At 34.5% G+C, this 21,886-nt stretch overlaps 1 protein-coding gene across 5 annotated transcripts in view; it reads right to left on the bottom strand.

Annotated features, from left to right (window-relative positions):
• Positions 1-3,818: 3,818 nt before the first annotated feature.
• ZNF280D (zinc finger protein 280D) overlaps positions 3,819-21,886 on the bottom strand; it is a 117,636-nt gene continuing 99,568 nt past the window's right edge. For 4 of the 5 annotated variants that reach the window (XM_080645699.1, XM_080645702.1, XM_080645700.1 and 1 more), the window contains 3 exons: positions 16,564-16,609; positions 8,797-8,852; positions 3,819-5,715 (listed from right to left, as the gene is read on the bottom strand). In XM_080645699.1, coding sequence (XP_080501825.1) covers positions 5,094-5,715; positions 8,797-8,852; positions 16,564-16,609 — 724 coding nt within the window. In that variant the 3' untranslated portion in view covers positions 3,819-5,093. Of the gene's footprint in view, positions 5,716-8,796; positions 8,853-9,119; positions 9,454-16,563; positions 16,610-21,886 lie in introns of all 5 variants that reach the window. The other variant, XR_013959253.1, reaches the window with a different exon arrangement.

Here is a 21,886-nt window from a genome sequence, read left to right as displayed (position 1 = left end):
GTGTCTACACACATACATACACACACACACACACACACTGAGTGGCCAGATTATGATGATCTCTGAACGCATAATAATCTGGCCACTCAGTGTATTTGTAACTCAAATGGGTACCAAAAGTATTCTAGACTTTTGCTGGAGATCAACCACCTATTTGCCCTGAGCTCTCTATCAGCCAGTGCAAAGGGGAAAACGGATTAGGTGCACGATTTATAGTATCTTTGATATCAAATAAATGAGGTACTCGAGAAGTACACTGAGTGGCCATATAATTATGTGTTCAGAGATCATAGTAATCTGGCCACTCAGTGTATATCACATAGACACAGACAACAGGTGGTGATAGCCAAAGGGCGAGGACAGGTCCAGGGATAGGCGGAGGTGGGCAAAGGTAGGGGGTGAGAAGGGGGGATAGGGACGAAAAAAGACTGCTTGGGGCAATGGGCGCAAGATGCAGTGTGCAGATGATGTTTTGTTGAGTTGTATACTTGAAACCTGTATGATTTTGTGAACCAATGTCACCCCAATAAATTCAATTGAAAAAATGGGGAAGATTTGATACCGGTTTGGGGGAGTGGGTTGCCCCAGAGCTGGTTCTTTGATGGTTATTCCCCGCTCTGATCCCCAGGTTCCAGAAAAACAACTTTCCTTTGCAGTCTCTTAGACTGTCCCCAATTGGGTGATCCTATGTATTGGGCTTAGTAATCAGAAGCAAGGATTTAAAGAGGAGAAAAAAAAAGAGCCAGAGTAAGTGTGCGAACTCTGGGGCTGCGCGCAAGTCCTTGCAGTCTTTTTTCCCCTTGGGTCTAAGCAGCCAGCACACTTTTAAAATTTTTAGGCTATCCTTTTGCACCCGTATCAAAATGGGTTGCTTTTTAGAGTTCCCTTCTGTTAGCAGCTCTGCAGACCCCCTTCCACATTCATGGACCACGCCAGCCCCAACCACAACCGATTTTTCTGGTCGCAGACTTTCCCTGGTCTCCAGCTCCCGCGTGCGTGTTTCTCTCTCCCGCCGGGACCACAGACCTCACCTTATCCCAGACGAAATCTGACCTTTCCGTGGTGGAGTGTAGAGCTCCTCTGAATCCGCTGCTTGTGCCACTGGGTAACCGGTGTTCTTGGGTTCGCAGCTGGGTGCTGTAGTTGTAGATTCCCTGGCCTTTTCAGGCTCCTGATAACATCCATTTTTCCATCAAGATGGCGTGGTCTCCGCATCCAAACCGGTCACTCCAGGAGGGAACCCAGCAGTAGTGGGGGCTGCCCGGTCAGGGGAGCCCCGTTCGACAGTCCCCCAGTCTCCTGTAGTATAGCTGTCCCTCAACTCACCAACAAACACTCCCCATGCGACCACACACTCTCCCTTTGTTTTTTCACTCACACACTATCTTGCAGTCTGCCTTCCTCTTGGCAGCCATTTTCCGAAAAAATGGGAAAGATTTGAGAAGAGATTTTTCCAAAGAAGATATGCAAATAGCCAATGGGTACATGAAAAGATATTCAACATCACCAATCATCATGGAAATGCAAATTAAAACCACAATATCACCTCACACCTGTTAAAATGGCTATTATAAAAAATATAAGAAATAACAGATATTGGTAAAAATGTGGAGAAAAGGGAACCCTTGTGCTCTATTGGTGGGAATGTAAATTAGTGCAGCTACTATGGAAAACAGTATGGAGGTTCCTGAAGAAATTAAAAATAGATTTGCCAGCCCTGGCCAGGTGGCTCAGTTGGTTGGAGTGTAGTCCCATACACCAAAAAGGTTGTGGGTTTGATCCCTTGTAGGGTCACATATTGGAGGCAACCAATCGATGTTTCTCTCTCCCTCTTCCTCTCTCTCTAAAAAACAACAACAACAAAACAGAACAAAATAAAAACAACAAAACAAAAAGAACCCCTGACATCCTTGGTGAGGATTTAAAAAAAAATACAACTATCATATGATCCAACAATTCCAATTCTGGATATTTATCTGAAAACACTAAAACTTGAAAAGATATATGCACCCATGTTCATTACAGCATCTTTACAATAACCAAGGTATGGAAAAATCTTAAGTGTCCATTGATGGATGAACACCTAAAGAAAATGTGATACACACACATACACAACACACTGGAATATTATTCATCCATTAAAAAGTGAAATCTTATCATTTGCTACATGAATAGACCGTGAGGGTACTATGCTAAGTGAAATAAGGCAGACAGAGGAAGATAAATATCATATGATCTCACTTATATGTGGAATCTGAAAGAAAAAACAAAATTCCTGAGCTCTTGGATATACAGAACAGATTGGTGGTTGCCTGATTTGAGAAGTGGGTGAAAAGGGAAATGGGGTCTGAAGACACATATTTCTCTGAGCCACACTGGCCAGGGCTGTAAAATTGCATGCTGGCCCTAGCCGGCTTGGCTCAGTGGATAGAGCGTCAGCCTGCGGAGTGAAGGGTCCCAGGTTCGATTCCGGCCAAGGGCACATGCCTGGGTTGCGGGCTTGATCCACAGTGGGGGGTGTGCAGGAGGCAGCCGATTAATGATTCTCTCTCATCATTGATGTTTCTCTCTCTCTCTTCTTCTACCTTCCTCTCTGAAATCAATAATAATAAAAAAAAATTGCATGCTGTATTTCCTATTAACAAAATGATTATCTAATCCTTCCTCTTGAGATAAAATTCCTCAATTCCTGCTTAAAAAAAAAAAAAGATCACGAGGTCCTTTTCTTTAGGTTAAGAAGTCCTCCATGCCATATACATATAACTGTATAAATAATAAAACTATAATTGTACCATCAATGGGAGTGTTATTTGCTAAAAAAAGATATTTATTTTAATAAGCAGCATTCAGTATAAATGCTACGAACTATAAGGTAGAAAACAATAACTTTAGAATCAGATCAAACTGAGTTCAATCTTGGGCAAATAATTGCCCAGATAGTTGATTTCCTCATCTTTTACTTATAACAAAAACAAGGTAACTCATATCTTACCAATTCTTTTAAAAGAAATTTTAGGTTCTGGCTGGTTGGTTGGGCATTGTCCAGAGCACGGAAAGGTTGCCCATTCGATTCCCAACACATGCCTAAGCTCAAAAGGGTGGTGCAGAAGGTAGTCAGTCAATGCTTCACTCTCACATCAGTGTTTCTCTTTCCTTCTCACTTCATTTTTCTCTAATAATCAGTTTACTGACCAGCTATTTTGAATACCACTATTCTTATAGAGGCAGAAAAAGAACAACCCCAAAGCTCAAAGGGATTATAGTGTCATTTGGACTTATTTTGGTACAGGGCTCAAGCATAGGCTTGGCAACTAACTAACTGAATGACATTCAGAAAGTGGTGCTTACATAAACTTTTATCTACTCCCTGCTCTTCTAAGATTTAAATTACTCCCCAAATCTTTTCTGCTATATAGATGTATGTTTCAACAAGGTTAAGGGTGACAGCTAATGGATCCTTTTCTCCCTATTTTTGCTTAGGTGCAGAAAAAGTGAAAATATTTACACTCCTACCTCCCAAATATTCAAGAAAATACGTTGATAATATATTTTGCCATTTAGCCTCTTTAATGTACTGAGCAGATAGAAAACTATAATATTAAATTATATATCTCTTGAAGTGAAAGAATTTAGCAAACAAGTCCATACTCTGTAAATATTAGCAGTATTTTCCCCTATACTTTACGTGCTAATTTATGATATATCATACACCAATTAAAGAATACAGAATGAAATCCTACCACTAACTTTAATGTGAAAATTCCTTAAACAAATATAGTTTCTAAAGGCGCCAAAGGTAAACTTATTCAAGCAGTTTTCTGAAAAATAAAATTATTCAGATTCATATTTTTATTGGAAATATTTACTTAAAAACTACTATATACAGCAGGATTTTAACAGACATTTAAAACATTTAATATTCAGTGAAACAAAATTTAAGGATTCAAAGCACATTTTAAGAAGTAAAAATGTAACATTTTAAATAAAAGTTTAGTAGTACTTCAAAGCAAACTACGGTTATTCATTTACCCATTTCTAAATCTATTATTTTCTAGATGATTAAAAACAACTGAGAAACCAATTTAGCAGCCATCTTATGGATAAATTAGACTAAATATCCCAAAACAATTTTTTACATCACTGCTTTAGGTCCCATTTGAAGTTTCTATTTTACAATTAAAGAAAATGTCACTTAAACACGGCTGGATTCATGCCAGGACATGTTTTCAGTTGACTGCTTTACAATATCTACATTATTCCATACTTTGGTTTGGTTTCCAGACCATTTTTATGGGTCTATTTCTAAAGATCAGTAAAACAACGTTAAAAGCATAATAACTACAGGAGTTTTAACAATGGGTTTCTACTTTATACAACTAGCAACATTAAGGGATTTCTGCACAGCTCACACTGACAAAAACACAAATATAAATTTATGTTTTAATATTTTCACTTTCACTGAAAGTTTAATTAAGGTAAGCTTACAGCCTGGCAGACTAATACATGTATGGAGGTACACAGATTCAAATATTCTGTTTACATGCTTCTGGCAGTCTGGAATGTTATATTAAATCCAAAATTGTTTATGTGTATCAAAATTCTCAATAGATTCATTAATTTCACACTCTATGCATTTACCAGCATCATACTCCAAATAAAGCTTTATTCACAATGCCAATTAGTCATTAGTTTAAAATTCCCAAAAGATATATGGTTTCCAAATTTCTTCTTTTAAGTTAATTGGGAAGAATATAAAGGTAATAAGGATTTTTAGTTTAGGATTGATGGAAGTTTCACTGCTTTATAAACATAAATAATATTCTAATAATAAACTCATACTGGCAACCAAGTTCCATTTCCTTGAGAACTGTTAAATGAAGCTTTTCTATTTATGTTTTAAAACCTCTTGGAAACTCATACTAATCATGCTATTATTGAATAAATTTCTGTAATAACCTAGGTTGAACATACAGATAAAGTGTATGAATGACCTCCTCACATTTTTCTATTTCTGAACTCTACTGAGCTCACCTGGTAGCACTGATCTGAATGCTCTTACCATTGATACACTAAAACTGAGACTGACAACTAAGTCAACTTCTTTCTTTTTCATCTGCCAGGTCTACTGTTGTCTCTGTTGTGCTAGGGCTATTTTCTCCAGGAACATCATCTTTTTGATCAGACACTACTTCATCAGACTTGGCTGAAGGATCACCACTACCTTTCTGAAGAATTTCTGTGGCTTCATACTCAAGTACCTCTGATGGAGTCAAAGGTTCCAGATGAATACTGCCTTGCTCACTAACATCAGAACTAACAGATTCAGGTTCATCTCTTTTTCTCAAAAACTGATCAATGCTCACATCACCAGATGCTAACCGCAAATCCTTAATATTCTTTGAAGAAAACCTAGCTTCATTGGAGCTTTGATCTTTAATCTGATCACATGAAATTTTATTTTCTGAACTTTGGCACATCTTCAACTCTGTTTCCTGATCAATGTGCTCTATTTGTTTTTCCTTTTCCACTTTATCTTTACCAGTATTTGAAACATAACTGAAGATATTCTTTGAGCCAGTTTCCTTGTCTTCAAGACAGGTATTGTTTTCCTTATCTGGAACTATTATGCTTTCTTCATTTTTTGTTGCTGATGAGCCTTCAAATGCATTTGCATCACATCCACTTTTTTCCTCTGAAGAAGCTTTATCATGTTTACTGAAAGGATAAGGCCATTTGTTATCTATTGCTTTATAATACAATATTTTTTAACATTATCAAAATAAAGACATGCTCTAATTAAAAAAAAAAAAAAAAGCCAACGCCCACTTGCCCACCAAAAAGAAGGGGGAAAACAAACAAACAGGTTCACGGTACTTGCCATGTTACAATTTAGGAGATGACCATTTTCTGAGGCAAGAATGAAAAACTCCAGAATCCCATATTAAAAATAGACCTGTAGAGTCTATCAACTGGTTTTAGTCCTGGTTATCATTTTCATTTGTTAACATCCTTGCCTGTTTTTAGTGAAAATTTATGCTTTCTTATTAATTTCTAAGAGTACTTTAAATAAGAAATAAATATATACAGTATGTAAAAATAGCTATTTTTTTTATGACTTTTATGTCCTCTTATGGTTACAGTGTCTTTCCCTATGCAAAATCTGATAAGCATTAACAAATATTTTCCTAATTTTTAACAACCTAATTAAAGAAAACACAAAAATATGCCTGAAAAATATATGTAAATATACATGCATATATTCATAGATGTTGTGTGCATGTTTGTATACGTATATGTTTGAGTGTGTGTCTGTGTTTACTCTTACCCTGATGTGTTAATAGAAACTATCTAGTAAATAATAAAACATTAGAAACAAAAGACTTCTAAGAGGATCTCTAGCCCCTTATCTAGATGTAACAATGCTTATTTTAGTGAAAATTAATTTATGATAACACAAGTCTTATTTCTTACATCAATCTACCCAGAATTTAGACTTTTCCCTAATGAAATGACAAATATCAAACCAATGGTTATCAAATACTTATTACTTACTAAATTATATTTATACTAGAGGCCTGGTGCACAGAATTCGTGCACTGCGGGTTGGGGGGTGGTCCCTCAGCCCAGCCTGCACCCTCTCCAATCTGGGATCCCTTTCACAATCCAGGACTGCTGGCTCCCAACCGCATGCCTGCCTGCCTGCCTGCCTGCCTGCCTGATTGCCCCTAATCGCTTCTGCCTGCCAGCCTGATCACCCCCTAACCGTTCCCTGCCAGCCTGATTGATGCCTAACTGCTCCCCTGCGAGCCCGATTGCCCCCAACTGCCCTCCCCTGCGAGCCCGATTGCCCCCAACTGCCCTCCCCTGCCGGCTGGTCGCCCCCAACTGCCCTCCCCTGCCGGCTGGTCACCCCCAAATGCCCTCCCCTGCCAGCCTGGCTGCCCCTAACTGCTCTCCCCTGCTGGCCATCTTGTGACCACCTGGGGGCGGCCATCTTTTGACCATATGGGGGCGGCCATCTTGTGCAAGGGCGTAATGGTCAATTTGCATATTACCTCTTTATTATATAGGAAGGTCATTTCTCTGCAATGCATTTTGCTCTGATCTGTCTTCACACTATTCTTGAGCCAATACTACATAGTCTTAACAATTATACATTTTATAATGTGCTTTGTTATTTAATAGAGCAAACTGCCTTCATTATACTGCTCTTCTCCCTAAATCTAATCATTTAAAAATGTAAAGGATATTTGTACAAGGATGTCCATTAAAATAATGTTGCAATAGTGAATACAGAAACAACCTTAATATCTAACAACAGGGCAATAATTATATAAATTATGATATTAATAAATAGAAAAATCAGAACCTTAAACTTTGTCAGTTTCCAAACCAAATGTCATTGGAATTTTCAACTAAATGTTCATTAAACCCACAACTTAATTTGCAAATGGCCTATCATGCAAGTTATTAACATATTATTTTCTACCTCAGTAAATTTTTGTGGTTTTTTTTTAGATCTTACATATTTCACATTTTTGTTAATATTGTGAATTAACTCTTTTGTCCATTTTATTTTGTAACTGGTATATAGAAAAGATGTTATTGGTATATAGAAAAGAATCTTAGCTCACTTTTTGGTTTCTTATAGGTCAATTACATCATCTGAAAAAAAATTATATTTTCCTCATTTAGAGTGGTATAATTGTTATTTTCGTTCAGCTCTTTTTGGACTAACTACAATTTACAAAAAATGTTAAGTAATTCAGAAGTGACTAGTCTGCTTTTTCCCTCTAGTTGAATTTTAGTAAACTCTTCTCCATTCCCTCTAGGATTCTATGAAAAATGCTAAGTTAAGTCTAAGTTAAGACCTTTCATAAAACCTTATTCCATAATTTGTTTTTTAAGAGCAATAGATTAATCTCATGAGATTAACAAGCAACCTACTGTAAAATATACAGTAGAAAGATAAAAATGGAGAAATTAGCCCTAACCGGTTTGGCTCAGTGGATAGAGCATCGGCCTGTGGACTCAAGGGTTCCAGGTTCGATTCCGGTCAAGGGCATGTACCTTGGTTGCGGGCACATCCCCAGTAGGGGGCGTGCAGGAGGCAGCTGATCGATGTTTCTCTCTCATCGATGTTTCTAACTCTCTATCCCTCTCCCTTCCTCTCTGTAAAAAATCAATAAAATATATTTAAAAAAAAATGGAGAAATTATTTAATTTAAAGGTAAAATAAAATTATCTTTATCTGGAAAGAGTTCTAATTAGAAAGTTGGGATTCTTTTACTAAAAGATTGTGAATGTCTTGTGTTCTTTAGTGTTCTACCTGAGCATTAAATTTTTAAAAACCAATTTCTAAATTTTGAAACTTTAAGTTGAGATGCCACCACATAAATAAGTAGCTTTAAAGCTTTTTGAAAATACTTAAAAAAGAAAAGATTTTAAAATTACCTATTTGTGATAATTGTCCCCATGTTGTAACTTGTAGCTAATTGTAACTGTTTTCGTTTAATAGGGGCAATAAAAATCTGTTAAATTTTACTTACTAATAAGTACTTTATAATTTTTTTAACAACTTTATACTCTACATGTATAAAAGTATTTTAAAACTAGGGATCTGTAGTATAATGTTGCTGTATTAAAATTTCAAAAATTTATTTTAATTAAGTCATTATTAAAAACAATAACATATACAAGTATTTAAATACTCCTTTATTTAACTACAATAATACAACTCAAGTGTCATTTTATACAGATACTTGGATTTGACATTCAGTTTTTCCTTATATTTACCTTTCAGAATTTGATGTTTCTGTTTCTCCTTCAGCCATATTAGGTCTTGCGATTTCCTGAAATGATAAATAATAATTTATCATCATGGATCAGCTTAAACTACTTTTATTATACTAACCTTTCTGGATAAAAGAAATTTAAGTGTGCAATCTTATATATCAAGGAACTAAAAAACAATTTTTAATTAAAAATACAAACTAGAATAATTCTCATTATCAAAAGTATAATTTTTAAAATTGTTTTTAAAGAAACCTATACAAAATTCTTTCTACCACAAGTTTCTGAATCAAAGTCATGAAACAGTTATCCAGTTATAAGAATACCTGGTTTCCTTAGATTCTGTTTCAAATATGGACCATAATTACAATCACAGTTCCTTGAACAACACGGGTTTGAACTGTGCAGGTTCACTTAAATGCAGATTTTTCTTCAATAAATATATAGTCGGCACTCTAAATCCCTTGGTTTCGTTTCCGTGGATTCAACCGACTTCGGATTAAAAACAGTATTTTCAATCTGCGGTTGGGAATCCACGGATGTGGAAGGCCAACTGTAGGCAATATTTTATACTGTTTTACATAAGGGACTTGAACATCCACGGACTTTGGTATCCTTTGGGATGGGAGTGAGGTCCTGAAACCAACCCACTGCAGATACCTAAGAATAATCATACTATAGTTAAATTTGGGGTAAGTCTAAAGTTATACACGAATTTTCAACTTTCAATTTTCAATTCATTTTACTTGAATAGAAAACTAGTTACAGTTTTAGACAACTTATATTTGAACAAGTTGTATTCACAGTATTTCTTATACAAACATATTAAGTATAGACACTTAAATACAAACATTTGTGAAAATTATCATTTCATGAGTCACAGTAACCCTTCCATTGTCAAACTAAGTTACATTAAATGATAGACAAATTAAATATTTTGCTTATTTCTAATCTTTTATGGAGAGGAAGGAATAAAATAAAACCTCAGTTTGCCAGAGGCCAGCAAAACAGTTTATGACAGGTACCAATTAATGAGCACATATAATGCATGTAGTATGTTAAGAACTTTATATTCACTATCTCATTTAATTCTCATATTAGATATCATAAATTCTATTTTTACAAATGAAAAATAAGACTTCACAGGTTAAGTAGAGAACTAAAGCAATACCACAATAAGTGGTAAAGATTAAAATCCAGATCTAGCTCTTAATCAGTATAGTGACTAAAACAAGCCTGTGATAATGGTATATTAATCACATACATTTATTTCCTCACTTTCCCAAAACCCTGCTACAAAGAGGGCAAAGAAAGAAACCATTTTCACTCATAAAGACCAAGAAAACACCAAAGCAAACTTATTGTCAAAGAGATTTCAACAAATTTTTAAATGGAAAGTGGCTGGAGGACTGGAAACTGACTTCACAGTGTGGAGGAAGTTACAACAAAACATCTAAGTGGGAAGTGTAATAAGAGAATCAATTTGTCCAGGCAACCCAAGAAATCTGGTATTTGGAGGAATTCAGTACAATATTCAGTACAGAAAAGGTAAAAATGAAGCACAAAGACTGCTGAGAAATCTAAATGCTTTTTCAATAACTCACACAACAGATACCTATCCTTACACAGTGGCTCAAGGTTAACTCTGAACTGGACACAATGTAATCTTGTGAACAAACATCAGGAACAACAAAGGGCAGGCATGAGAAACAGAAATAAAACAAAAAAAATGAAAGTCCATAAACTGAGTAAAGGAATCCATAGTCCCAGGAGCCAGAGGAATCACTCTTCATCCTACCATTCCCAACTGGAACCTAGAAGATTTTTTCTTTGGAGAAAATTACCAGCCCCAGCCCTGGCTGGTTTGGCTCAGTGGATAGAGCGTCGGCCTGCGGACTGAAAGGTCCCGGGTTCGATTCCGGTCAAGGGCATGTGCCTTGGTTGCGGGCACATCCCCAGTGGGGGGTGTGCGGGAGGCAGCTGATCGATGTTTCTCTCTCATCGGTGTTTCTAGCTCTCTATCCCTCTCCCTTCCTCTCTGTAAAAAATCAATAAAATATATTTAAAAAAAAAAAAATTACCAGCCCCAAAGAAAAGATTTCCCATAATGGTTTTGAAACCATACTCTCCACCAATGAATCAGCCAGCAGATCACCCGATTTTATATGTTAGAGTTTAAATAATTCCCATGCAGACTGTGCAGATTGTACTGCAATCCAGGAGGTGACCTTTACATATATAAATCCATGTAAGCAGTTCTTGAGTATGGTTCACAGACACCTAGGGCCTCCAAAACACCCAAGGCACATGAGGTTAAAACAAAAGCGGTGGTGGCATCTTAACACAAATCAAAGGAATGGCACTAAATTATACTGGCAATCATTGATTCTTTACCAGCACACACAGGCAGTAAATTTTATTATATGTTATATGATTTTATTATATTTCAATCCTTTAGTATGTATTTTTAATATTGTGTGATAAAGTAGAATGTATGCATAAAGTACTGCACATGGAAAATACTTCAGTTTGTGATAAGCTGTGGGCAAAACTAGGCCACATTTTTTTCCATTTAACATCGTTTTTATTTTAAAGAATGACTGGCAAAGTATGGGCAAAAATGACTGTGAAACTATGGGCATTTAAACTTGGCTGTTCAGTAGACATTTTCTTGAAAATTGACAAATTGAGCCTGCCATGCTAAAGGAAAATAACTGATATTATTTGTTGTCAATAATAAAATTCAAGTAAAAATTAAAGTTTAGGAAAACTTGTATTCACCACTGATGAGATTCATGATAATCTTAATGAACGTGATAATTGATATTATATAATGAAACATGTCAATGTTTGGAAGATTTAAGTAACTCAGTGATCCAATATTATACAAATGAGCAATGCCTGACATAAAATCAACCATGGATAAAATATTCAATCAAAGTTTAAGACAGAATAATAGATTTTAATGTAACGAAGTACAAAAAATGTAGTTAAATGGAGTTAATTACACATTGCAATACATATTTAAGAAAACTTCTACTTGTCTATTTTTTTTAAAAAAATATATTTTTTTATTGCTTTCAGAGAGAAAGGGAGAGGGAGAGAGAGACAGAAACATCAGTGATGAGAGAGAATCATTGGTGGGCTGCCTCCTGCATGCCCCCTACTGGGGATCGAGCCTGCAACCCAGGCATGTGCCCTTGACCAGAATCGAACCTGGGACCTTACAGTCCACAGGCTGACGCTCTATCCACTGAGCCAAACTGGCTAGGGCCCACTTGTCTATTTTTGATGTAATATTAAAGGAGAATAATCAGAATTATCTGAAAAGATTTTTAAAGTACTGGATAAGTCTGATATTCTTTATAAATTTCAATCAAAACAATGTATCACAACAGACTGAATGCAGAAACATGAGAATTCAGTTTTCTTCTACTAAACTAGACATTAAAGAGATATGCAAAAATGGAAAACAATGTCATTCTTTTAAGTTTATTTTGGGAAACAGTTATTTTTCAGAAAGATGTATGGTATTTATGTTAACTTCAGGGGAGTTTTATTGACATTCAAAGAACTAAAACCTATCCTCTTCAGACTATACCAAACAATTCAAGAGGAAGGAACACTTCCAAGCTCTTTCTATGAAGCAGGCATTACCCTAATCCCAAAACCAGATAAAGACACCACACAAAAGAGAGAGAGAGAGAGAGAGAGAGAGAGAGAGAGAGAGAGAGAGAGAGAGAGAGAGAGAGAATTACAGGCCAATATCCTTGATGAACATAGATGCCAAAATCCTCAACAAAATTCTAGCGAATCAGATCCAGCATTACATTAAAAAGATCATACACCATGACCAAGTGACATTTATTCCGGGGATGCAAGGCTGGTATAATACCCACAAATCAATAAATGTGATATCACATAAACAAACTGATAGACAAAAATCACATCATACAAATTGATGCAGAAAAAGCATTTAACAAAATCCAACATCCTTTCTTGGTAAAAACTCTCAGCAAAGTGTTAATAGAGGGATCATATCTCAACATAATAAAAGCCTTATATGACAAACCTACAGCCAGCATCATACTCAATGAGCAAAAATGAAAACCATATCCCCTAAGAACAGGAACAAGACAGGGATGCTCATTTCCACCACTCCTGTTCAACACAGTATTGGAAGTGCTAGCCATAGCGATCAGACATGCAGAAATAAAAGGCATCCAAATTGGAAAAGAAGTAAAACTGTCATTATTCGCAGATGACATGATATTGCACATAGAAAACCCTAAAGATTCCATCAAAAAACTACTAGACTTAATAAATGAATTTGGCAATGTAGCAGGATAAAAAATTAACACCCAGAAAGCTATGGCTTTTTTATACAGCAATAATTAACTCACAGAAAGAGAAGTAAAAAAACTAATCCCATTCACCACAGCACCAAAAAAATTAAGATGCCTAGGAATAAACTTAACTAAAGAGATAAAAGACCTGTACTCAGAAAACTACAGGATGTTGAAAAAAGAAACAGAGGAAGACATAAACAAATGGAAGAATATACCATGTTCATGGATTGGTAGAATCAACATCATTAAAATATCTATACTATCCAAAGCAATCTATAGATTCAATGCAATCCCATTAAAATACCAACAACACATTTCACAGACCTGGAACAAACTCTCCAAAAATTCATATGGAATAAAAAAGACCCCTAATAGCCGCAGCAATCTTGAGAAAGAAGAACAAAGTTGGAGGGATCACAATACCAGACATCAAGCTATATTACAAAGCCACTGTTCTCAAAACTGCCTGGTACTGGCATAAGAACAGACATATGGACCAATAGAACAGAACAGAGAACCCAGAAACTGACACAAGCCATTATGCTCAATTAATATTTGACAAAGGAGGCAAGAGCATACGCTGGAATCAAGACAGTCTCTTCAATAAATGGTGTTGGGAAAATTGAACAGATACATGCAAAAAAATGAAAATAGATCACCAACTTATACCATACTCAAAAACAAACTCAAAATGGATAAAGGACTTAAACATAAGATGGGAAACCATAAAAATCTTAGAAGAATCCATAGGCAGTAAAATATCAGTATTTTAAGATTTCAAAATTATAATTTCTAACACGGTAAATATCAATAATGTTTTAGAGTACTAATATAGTGCCTTCTGGAGTTCTGAATGCACAACCTGTATGGCTATGCAAAACAGCCTTGTCTCCATCCCAAACCCTAGGGTTTTCTATGAACTTTTTAGTGTTTCATTCTTTAATATATATGAAGAGCTAAAAATCACCAAATATTATCTAGCATATGAAAGAAATTATTTTTTAAAGAGGAAATGGAAAGCTATACAAATTACATAGTAGTAACAGTAAAATATTACTGGGGTAGGACAACATTGATTCCACTACAATGCACGTGATAAAAATCTAGAAGATTAATTAAAGTTTTCCAACATGCATACTTAACCACCTGGATCTACTTAAGGGACTATGCAAATCACATGTATACTTGAAAGAAATACCTGTTCAAACTAATGAAGAAAATAAAAATCCAGGTCCAATCACTCTTACATGGACCCAAGTCCCATACTAATGACCCAACATAAGAAAAGGTATGCCCATTTTCAGATATAAATACTTTTATCTGAGTCCTACACATATTGTCTTGCTTTCAAACAAACATTATACAATACACAGAAAAGCAAGGTGGGGCAGGGGGTAGGGATGCACTATCAGGAGACAAAGCAATTGGCAGAACCAGACTGACATATGACCCAGCAATTGGAATTATGGGGTGGAAAATTTTAAATTACTATTATTATTATGTTAAATGCTTTGGTAGAAAAAGGAGGACAACATGTATGACTAGAATGGGAATTTTAGCAGAGGGTCAGAAACTATAAGAATCAATGCAAATGCTAGAAAAAAAAACACAAAAAATTCATAATGACAGATGAAAAATGCCTTTGATGGTCTCATCATTAGACCTGACACAACTTAAAAATAAACCAATAGGTCAATAGACAGAAATTACCCAAACTGAAATACAAAGAAAAGAGTATGTGTGTATTGGGGGATGGGGTGTAGAAACCAAAACAGGCATTTAAGAACAGGGACTAACATGAAATGATACAACACATGTGAAACTGGAACCCCAGAAATTGAAGATACAAAACAGCTTAGAGAACACCAGTAAGTATAAATGCAAAAAAATAAATACAAAAATAGATAAACATATTAATAAACAAATGAACAAACCAAACTTAGTCAAATCATGTTCAAAATAATGAAGACTAAAGATAAATTCTTAAGGGCAACCAAAGAAAAATGACATATTACATACATACATAGAAACAAAAGATAAAAATTACAGTAAGACATCTCATCAGAACATATGCAAGCCAAGAGACAATACCTTCTTTAAACTGCTGAAAGAAAACTGTCAACCCTCTATACAGACAAAAAAATATCTTTAAAGAAATGTAAAAAAATTTTAACAGAATAATTACTTATCAGTAGATATGTAATGAAATATATAGCAAAGGAAGTTCTTTAGGCCAAAGGAATATGATACTAGACAGAAAAAAAGAGCTCCATAAAGATATGAAGACTACTGGAAATAGTAGACATGAAGGTAAATGCAATATTATTTTTTAAAGTTTTAAATTACTAAATAACTGACTAAAGCAAAAACAATAACACTGTATTCTGTCTTCAACAGTTATATACAGTACATGAGAACAATAGGGGGAAAAACACAGAAACTACCAATATCAGGAATGAAGGAGAGGATTAATCACTGCAGAACCCACAGACATTTAAAAGAATAAGGGAATACTACAAACAACTCTATACACATAAATTCAACATCTCAGATTAAATGTTTCAATTCCTTAAAAACCACAAACTACCGAAACTACTCAAGAATAAACAGGTAACCAAAATATCCTACATCTATTAAAGAAATTTATTTGCAGTTAAAAACCTTTCATACAAAAGAAAACTTTCTGTGGTATAAAAGCTGCTTGGAAGAAGGCTGCTACTTCTGCCTTGGCTTTACTTACTCTGTATAAGACATAATGTTATGCAAAAGATAAATACTAAACCTGCCTCACTTCATTATACTCAGCAAAAACATCACAAATAATATTAAGTAACATTAAAAAAAATTAACATAAAGAAAGCAAGCACTTGAGCAAAATTATTTCTAACTTTAGAAATTAGAAATTTCTCATTTATTAGACTGCCCAGTAAATAACATTTATATGATAACCCTGAGTGTTATATTCATAGTGCCTATTTAAGATAGCTAAAACATACTTACCATATATCCAAAATATTTTCACTTAAAAAATTAGTTAAATCCTTGATAGTCTAAATTCCTCCCCCACCCCAAAGTTATATCATCTGGAAAGATTAACTTTCCAATGTACCAAATGTTTGAGGTTTTATGGATTTCAGAATTTTAAAATCATAAATTTATTTTCATTACTCACTAGTTGAATTAAATAGGCAAGTGAAATATATAATGTCTTTGTCAAAACAAAAACACCTTACAATTTTACTTAGGATTAGATATTTTTATATCTAATGAAAATTTTTTTTAAATCTCAATTTTTTCCTGATAACATGCCAACAATTGTTATCGATGTAAGCCCGTTGAATTAAACCTTTTTCTAAAAAACCACACCAATAATGCTTTCTAATGTATAAATCTTTAAGGTATAAAAAAAGAAAAAATTTACCTCAGACACAGGGTTTTGTTCCTTAGTGGGAGCTTCATTTTTTAATCTTGAAAACAAAATAAGTATTGAATTTTTTATAATTAAAATGGAAACAGATGAAACAGTACAATTTAAAATAAATGGCATAATACATTAGTAAAACAGTTTCAAAAAAAGATTTACTCTTTAAAAAATAAAAGTAGGCTATATGGTTATTATATGTGATATGCATTAATATTGACTATTATTATAGGACTTAAAATGTGAGAGAATGTATATTATCTATGGTGAAATTCAATGATAATGCAATTTCAGTATCTATTAACAATTAACTTACCTAGAGGTGATAAAAATCACAGAAATTTAGAATTTTGGAGGATATATTTTATATGCTTATAAAAACCTTTATAAGCATAGTTCAAATATTAACTATAAATTTTTTAAACTTCTTGATTTCTAAAACTATATTAATTGTAACTTCTTATATTAACAAAGGCATATGCCACCTATGAAACTTTTAAAATAATCAATTCAATATAAAAACTAACTTTTCCAAAATATTTTTATTTCAGAAACTGTTGATGACTATATCATTTGCTGATATTATATATTAAAATCTGCATAATTAGGAGGCCTACCTGATCTGAAATGCCATTAATAGAGTTGAGTATTTCATAACTTTATGAAGGTTTAATAGCTACACTTAAGTTTTAATATATTTAACATTAGCAACAACTATACTAACTTAAATTTCATGAACACAAATGAAGACATCTAGTAGAATAGAGTGTCAACCATGCTAAAAGCTACTCTGATAGTTAGTATTTGAAATATGGAATTGGTAAAAACCCTTTTTCTTTATCCATTCTCTTAGGATAAATTTTAAAAATTAGGTCTATACAATGCTAGTGCCTTACTATATTTTAATAATTTAACTGTGTACAATTACTTACCTATGTTTTAGTTATTACATGAAATTGCAAACAATTTAAAATAGAGCATGTCCTTTTGTGCATGAGAACTATATTGGTAGTATATTAAAATAACTAGAACTAAGTTACTAAACAAATGTATATGAATAAAATTTGCATAAAAAGTAAGCAAAATGCACAAATGTCAATCGTTTTCGGGTTATAGATTTATAATTCTCCCAAGTATTTAATTGTGAACAATAATATTTATAAAAATGAAATAACATCAAGTGTACAGTACAACTTCACTGCTTTAATGATTTTATATATGGAAAAATAATAGTTTTAAGATTAACATGCATAAAGCAGTAAGAAAAGATAAAAATTAGTCTGATGAAACAAAAAATAGTTATTGGGTTAATGAAGCTTTGAAATAAATTTGTAAATTACAATTGATTTTTGTTTCTAAGCATTTAATAATCTTAAACTTAGTTTGAAAAACTGAAACAAATTGGTCACAAAGCAATTTAAGAGTATTTTATAAAAGTCTTTTTCTTTTCAGCCTATTGTTGAAAATGTTATCAAAGACCTTACATTTTTAAGAAACATTATCATGATAACCATTTACACATATGGCAATCCTAATAAATTGATGTTATGCAGCAATTAAAATGAAAGCTACTTATTAAGCATGTGTTAATATTACTGCATTTCAACTGGCAACATTATCATCTCTGCAATGGAGGTTGGTAACAGTTTTTTTGTTACTCTCCATTTTACTGGCTAAGAAACTGATAAATGAGAACAAAATAAATTATTAAAATAACTAGCCTTAAGAAGCTTATCAAACTTGGGATGCCAATTTTGTTTGGGTTTTAACCATATTGGTATTCTGTTTAATGAATAGAATTATAATAACTCGTAAAAACATTTAAAAAAAACAAATAAAAAAATTTAAATGTACACTATCTAAAATTTCATTGAATTATCACATTCATCACTAAAATGTATACATTTTTGTAACTATGAAAGCATACTTAAGATTAACAAATTATAATGCACTATGAATACATCATTAATATTTTTTGAAAAGAAAAAAGTTTTTACCTGTAATTTTTATTCATTAAAGATACCTGCTGAAATAGTCATCATTTGAGATATTCAATTGCTTGGTAGAAGACAGTGAAATTTGCTAAGCTCAAAGTTCTGAGCTAAGAATCTGCCATTATATAATTACACTTTTTACCTGTGAATGTTGTCATAATTTTTTATAGAAAAATGTTGTATAGCATTTCAACAAACACTATTTAAGACTTCAGTGTAAAGAAAACAGGACTGACTGGTGATCAATTTCAACAACAAATAATTAGAGAATATGATTGCAAAGAAGTAATTTTTCTTCTGTATATAGACCTGCTGAAATAAATCTTTCTGATTTCTCAAGGACAATCTCTTCCCTCTGAAGTTGAAAATGAAACAAATGTCCCTACTTGCATTATTCTGCAGGTCAGATGACCCAAGGTTACATGTAAAATGAATATTTTGGGTCAATTACATTAGTATGCTCTTTTTAAGTTTCATTCACACTATAAACATACCATTGGATGGGGAAAGGAGCTATAAGGGAGAAAATGTTGATTCATTTCAGCCAGGCCACACTCTTTCTTTCCAATAATATTTAAAAGCCAAAAATTTCAATGCTGATTTTCAAAATTTAATCTTCAATTTAAGAATATTTGTAAGCATACTATAAAAAAAGCTGGAAAGAGGTTGTACAACGAGCCAGTAGTAAAGACAACCAATTCTTAATACTCTACACTTACTAGTAGACATTCAGGATTAAAATTAAGATACTAATCAACATACTAATAAATAACAGTAAAAATCTAGTGCACCATTTCTGATCATTTGTTCTGAGAGGTGTTAACAGATATTATATATGGAAAGGGTAACTGAGCTAAACATTTACCGGGCTGCACATACATCAGGTAACTGTGCTAAGAGTTCCAGTCCAGTTAACACACAGTCCCTCCTTTCAAGAAGTTCACTGTCATGGAAACATATTGAAGCAAATGTTTACAGAATTGTAAAGTGCTAGAAAAGAGACATCTTATGACTCAGTGGCTGTATAAAGAAAGGACTAAGTTACTATGAAGGTGAAAGAGGCAAGGACAGAGTGAATACACCACAGTGAACGTGGTTTGCAGCAAGAGCAAAGCTCTGGCTGGTGTGGCTTAGGTTTGTTGGAGCACTGTCCTGAACACTGAAAAGTCATGGTTTCAATTCCCGGTCAGGGCATATACCTAGATTGAGGGTTCAGTCTTGGTTGGGGTGCAATATGGGAGGCAACCCATCGATTTTTTTTCCTCCCTCTCTCTCCCCACACCTCTTTCTAACAATCAATTAATATGTCCTTGGGTGAGGATTAAATAAAAAAGAGCAAAACAGGGAAAGGGGTTCAAGGCAGAGTAAAGGCAAAGAAATAAAAAACAAGATGGCAGTTATATGATACCTTGAGTGATCCCATATGATTGGTTGTAGGGAACAAGGAAGAGTAACCTGAAGATGCAGAAATAGCAAGGGCGATTTCAGGAAAAGTCTTGATCGCCATGCTAAAGTGTTTATGCTAAGAACTTTATTCTAATAGGAAAATTAATAGGAAAATATGATCAGTTTGTGCAACAGAAAGAGAAAGGACATATTAAAAGAGGGTAGACTCTAGTCAGGCGTCCATATAAAGAACAGTTAATGACTGTCTTAAGTAAAGCAGGAGAAGACAAAGTTTAGGCAGATGATAAACAAGGTAAAATCAACAGAATATAAGTACCAACTTGATAAATGTAAATGAGAAGCGCAAATATGAGCCCCCAAATGTTTGCCTTGAGGCACAAGAGAATGGTAATGCCAATAACCAAGAAAGACAATTCAAGGAGAGAAAAGCATTGTTGCAGGAAAAAATGAATTCCATTTTGGACATACTGAATTTGTGGTGCCTGTAGAACATTCATATGGAAATATTTACCATTCAGACCTGTTCAGTCTTGTATACCTCATCCTTAGGAACAATTCAAATCATAACTTCTATACAAATAACCCCAAAATCATCATCCAGAGCATGACCAAGGTCAAATAAATATTCTCTTCGATATTCACATATTGAAGAATCTCTGTAACTTTAATTTGCATTTCCTTAACTTATTTGACCATGGAAACATTTTCCCCCAGACAACTTATAAATTATTGACATTAGTTCTATAAAACAGAGTTTGGAAAATACTGACCTAGTTACCTTCTTTTATAGAAATGTAAGAGAATTACTTTTTTATTAGAGTATATGTAGAAAGTTAAATGTACTGAGGAACAATATGAATGATTTAATTTTCTCAAGGTCACAAAGCTACTGGGGATAAGGATATGTAGCATTCTGAATTCATCTTCTCAACAGAACAAATTATGACATGTAGGTATAACCAATACTGAATAACAGAATCTCAGAACTCTAGAATAAGTCAGCACTCATATTTACAAATAGAGAACCAAGGCTCCAAGGGCATGTGAACTCCCTTGGTTTTCCTCTCATGTCATTAGCCACTCTTTTCAGTTTCCTTTGACAATTCCTCCTCATCTTCCTAACCTTTTATTATCAGACTAGTGGCCCGGTGCACGAAATTCATGCATGGGGGGGGGGGTTTGTCCCTCAGCCCGGCCTGCACCCTCTCCAATCTAGGATCCCTCAGAGAATGTCCGACTGCCCACAGGGATCGGGCCTAAACCTGGCAATTGGACATCCCTCTCGCAATCCAGGACCACTGGCTCCTAATTGCTCACCTGCCTGCCTGCCTGATTGCCCCTAACCACTCTGCCTGCCTGCCTGCTCACCCCAAATGCCCCCCTGCCGGCCTGCTCGCCCCCAACTGCCCCCCCGTCTGCCTGTTTTCCCCCAACTGCCCCCCCCCCGTCAGCCTGCTTGCCCCCAACTGCCTGCCCCCACCAGCCTGATCGCCCCCAACTGCCCTCCCCTCCTGGCCTGATTGCCCCTAACTACCTCTGCCTCAGCCCCGCCACCATGGCTTTGTCTGGAAGGACATCTGGAAGGTCTCCTGGTCTAATTAGCATATTACCCTTTTATTAGTATAGATTCCTCAGAGCTCAGTCTGTGGACCTTGCCCTCTCTCTATCTCTACTGTATCTTAGTGACCTCATATAGTCCCATGACCTTTTAAATGGAATTACTTTTATTTTGGGACAATTGTATATGCACATGCAGCTGTAAGAATAATATAGAGATTCCATGTACCCTTTGTGCACTTTTCCTCAATGATGACATCCTACAAAATTATAGTACAATATCATAACCAGGATATTGACAGTGATTTAATACATCGATCTTACTCATATTTCAGCTCTCCTTGTAGTCATTCCCATGACACTTT

The sequence above is a fragment of the Plecotus auritus genome, assembly GCF_963455305.1.
Source record: "Plecotus auritus genome assembly, chromosome: 1".
Classification (NCBI taxonomy): domain Eukaryota; kingdom Metazoa; phylum Chordata; class Mammalia; order Chiroptera; family Vespertilionidae; genus Plecotus; species Plecotus auritus.
The sequence above is the reverse complement of the archived record's forward strand: the minus strand, read 5'-3'. Positions and strand labels throughout refer to the sequence as shown.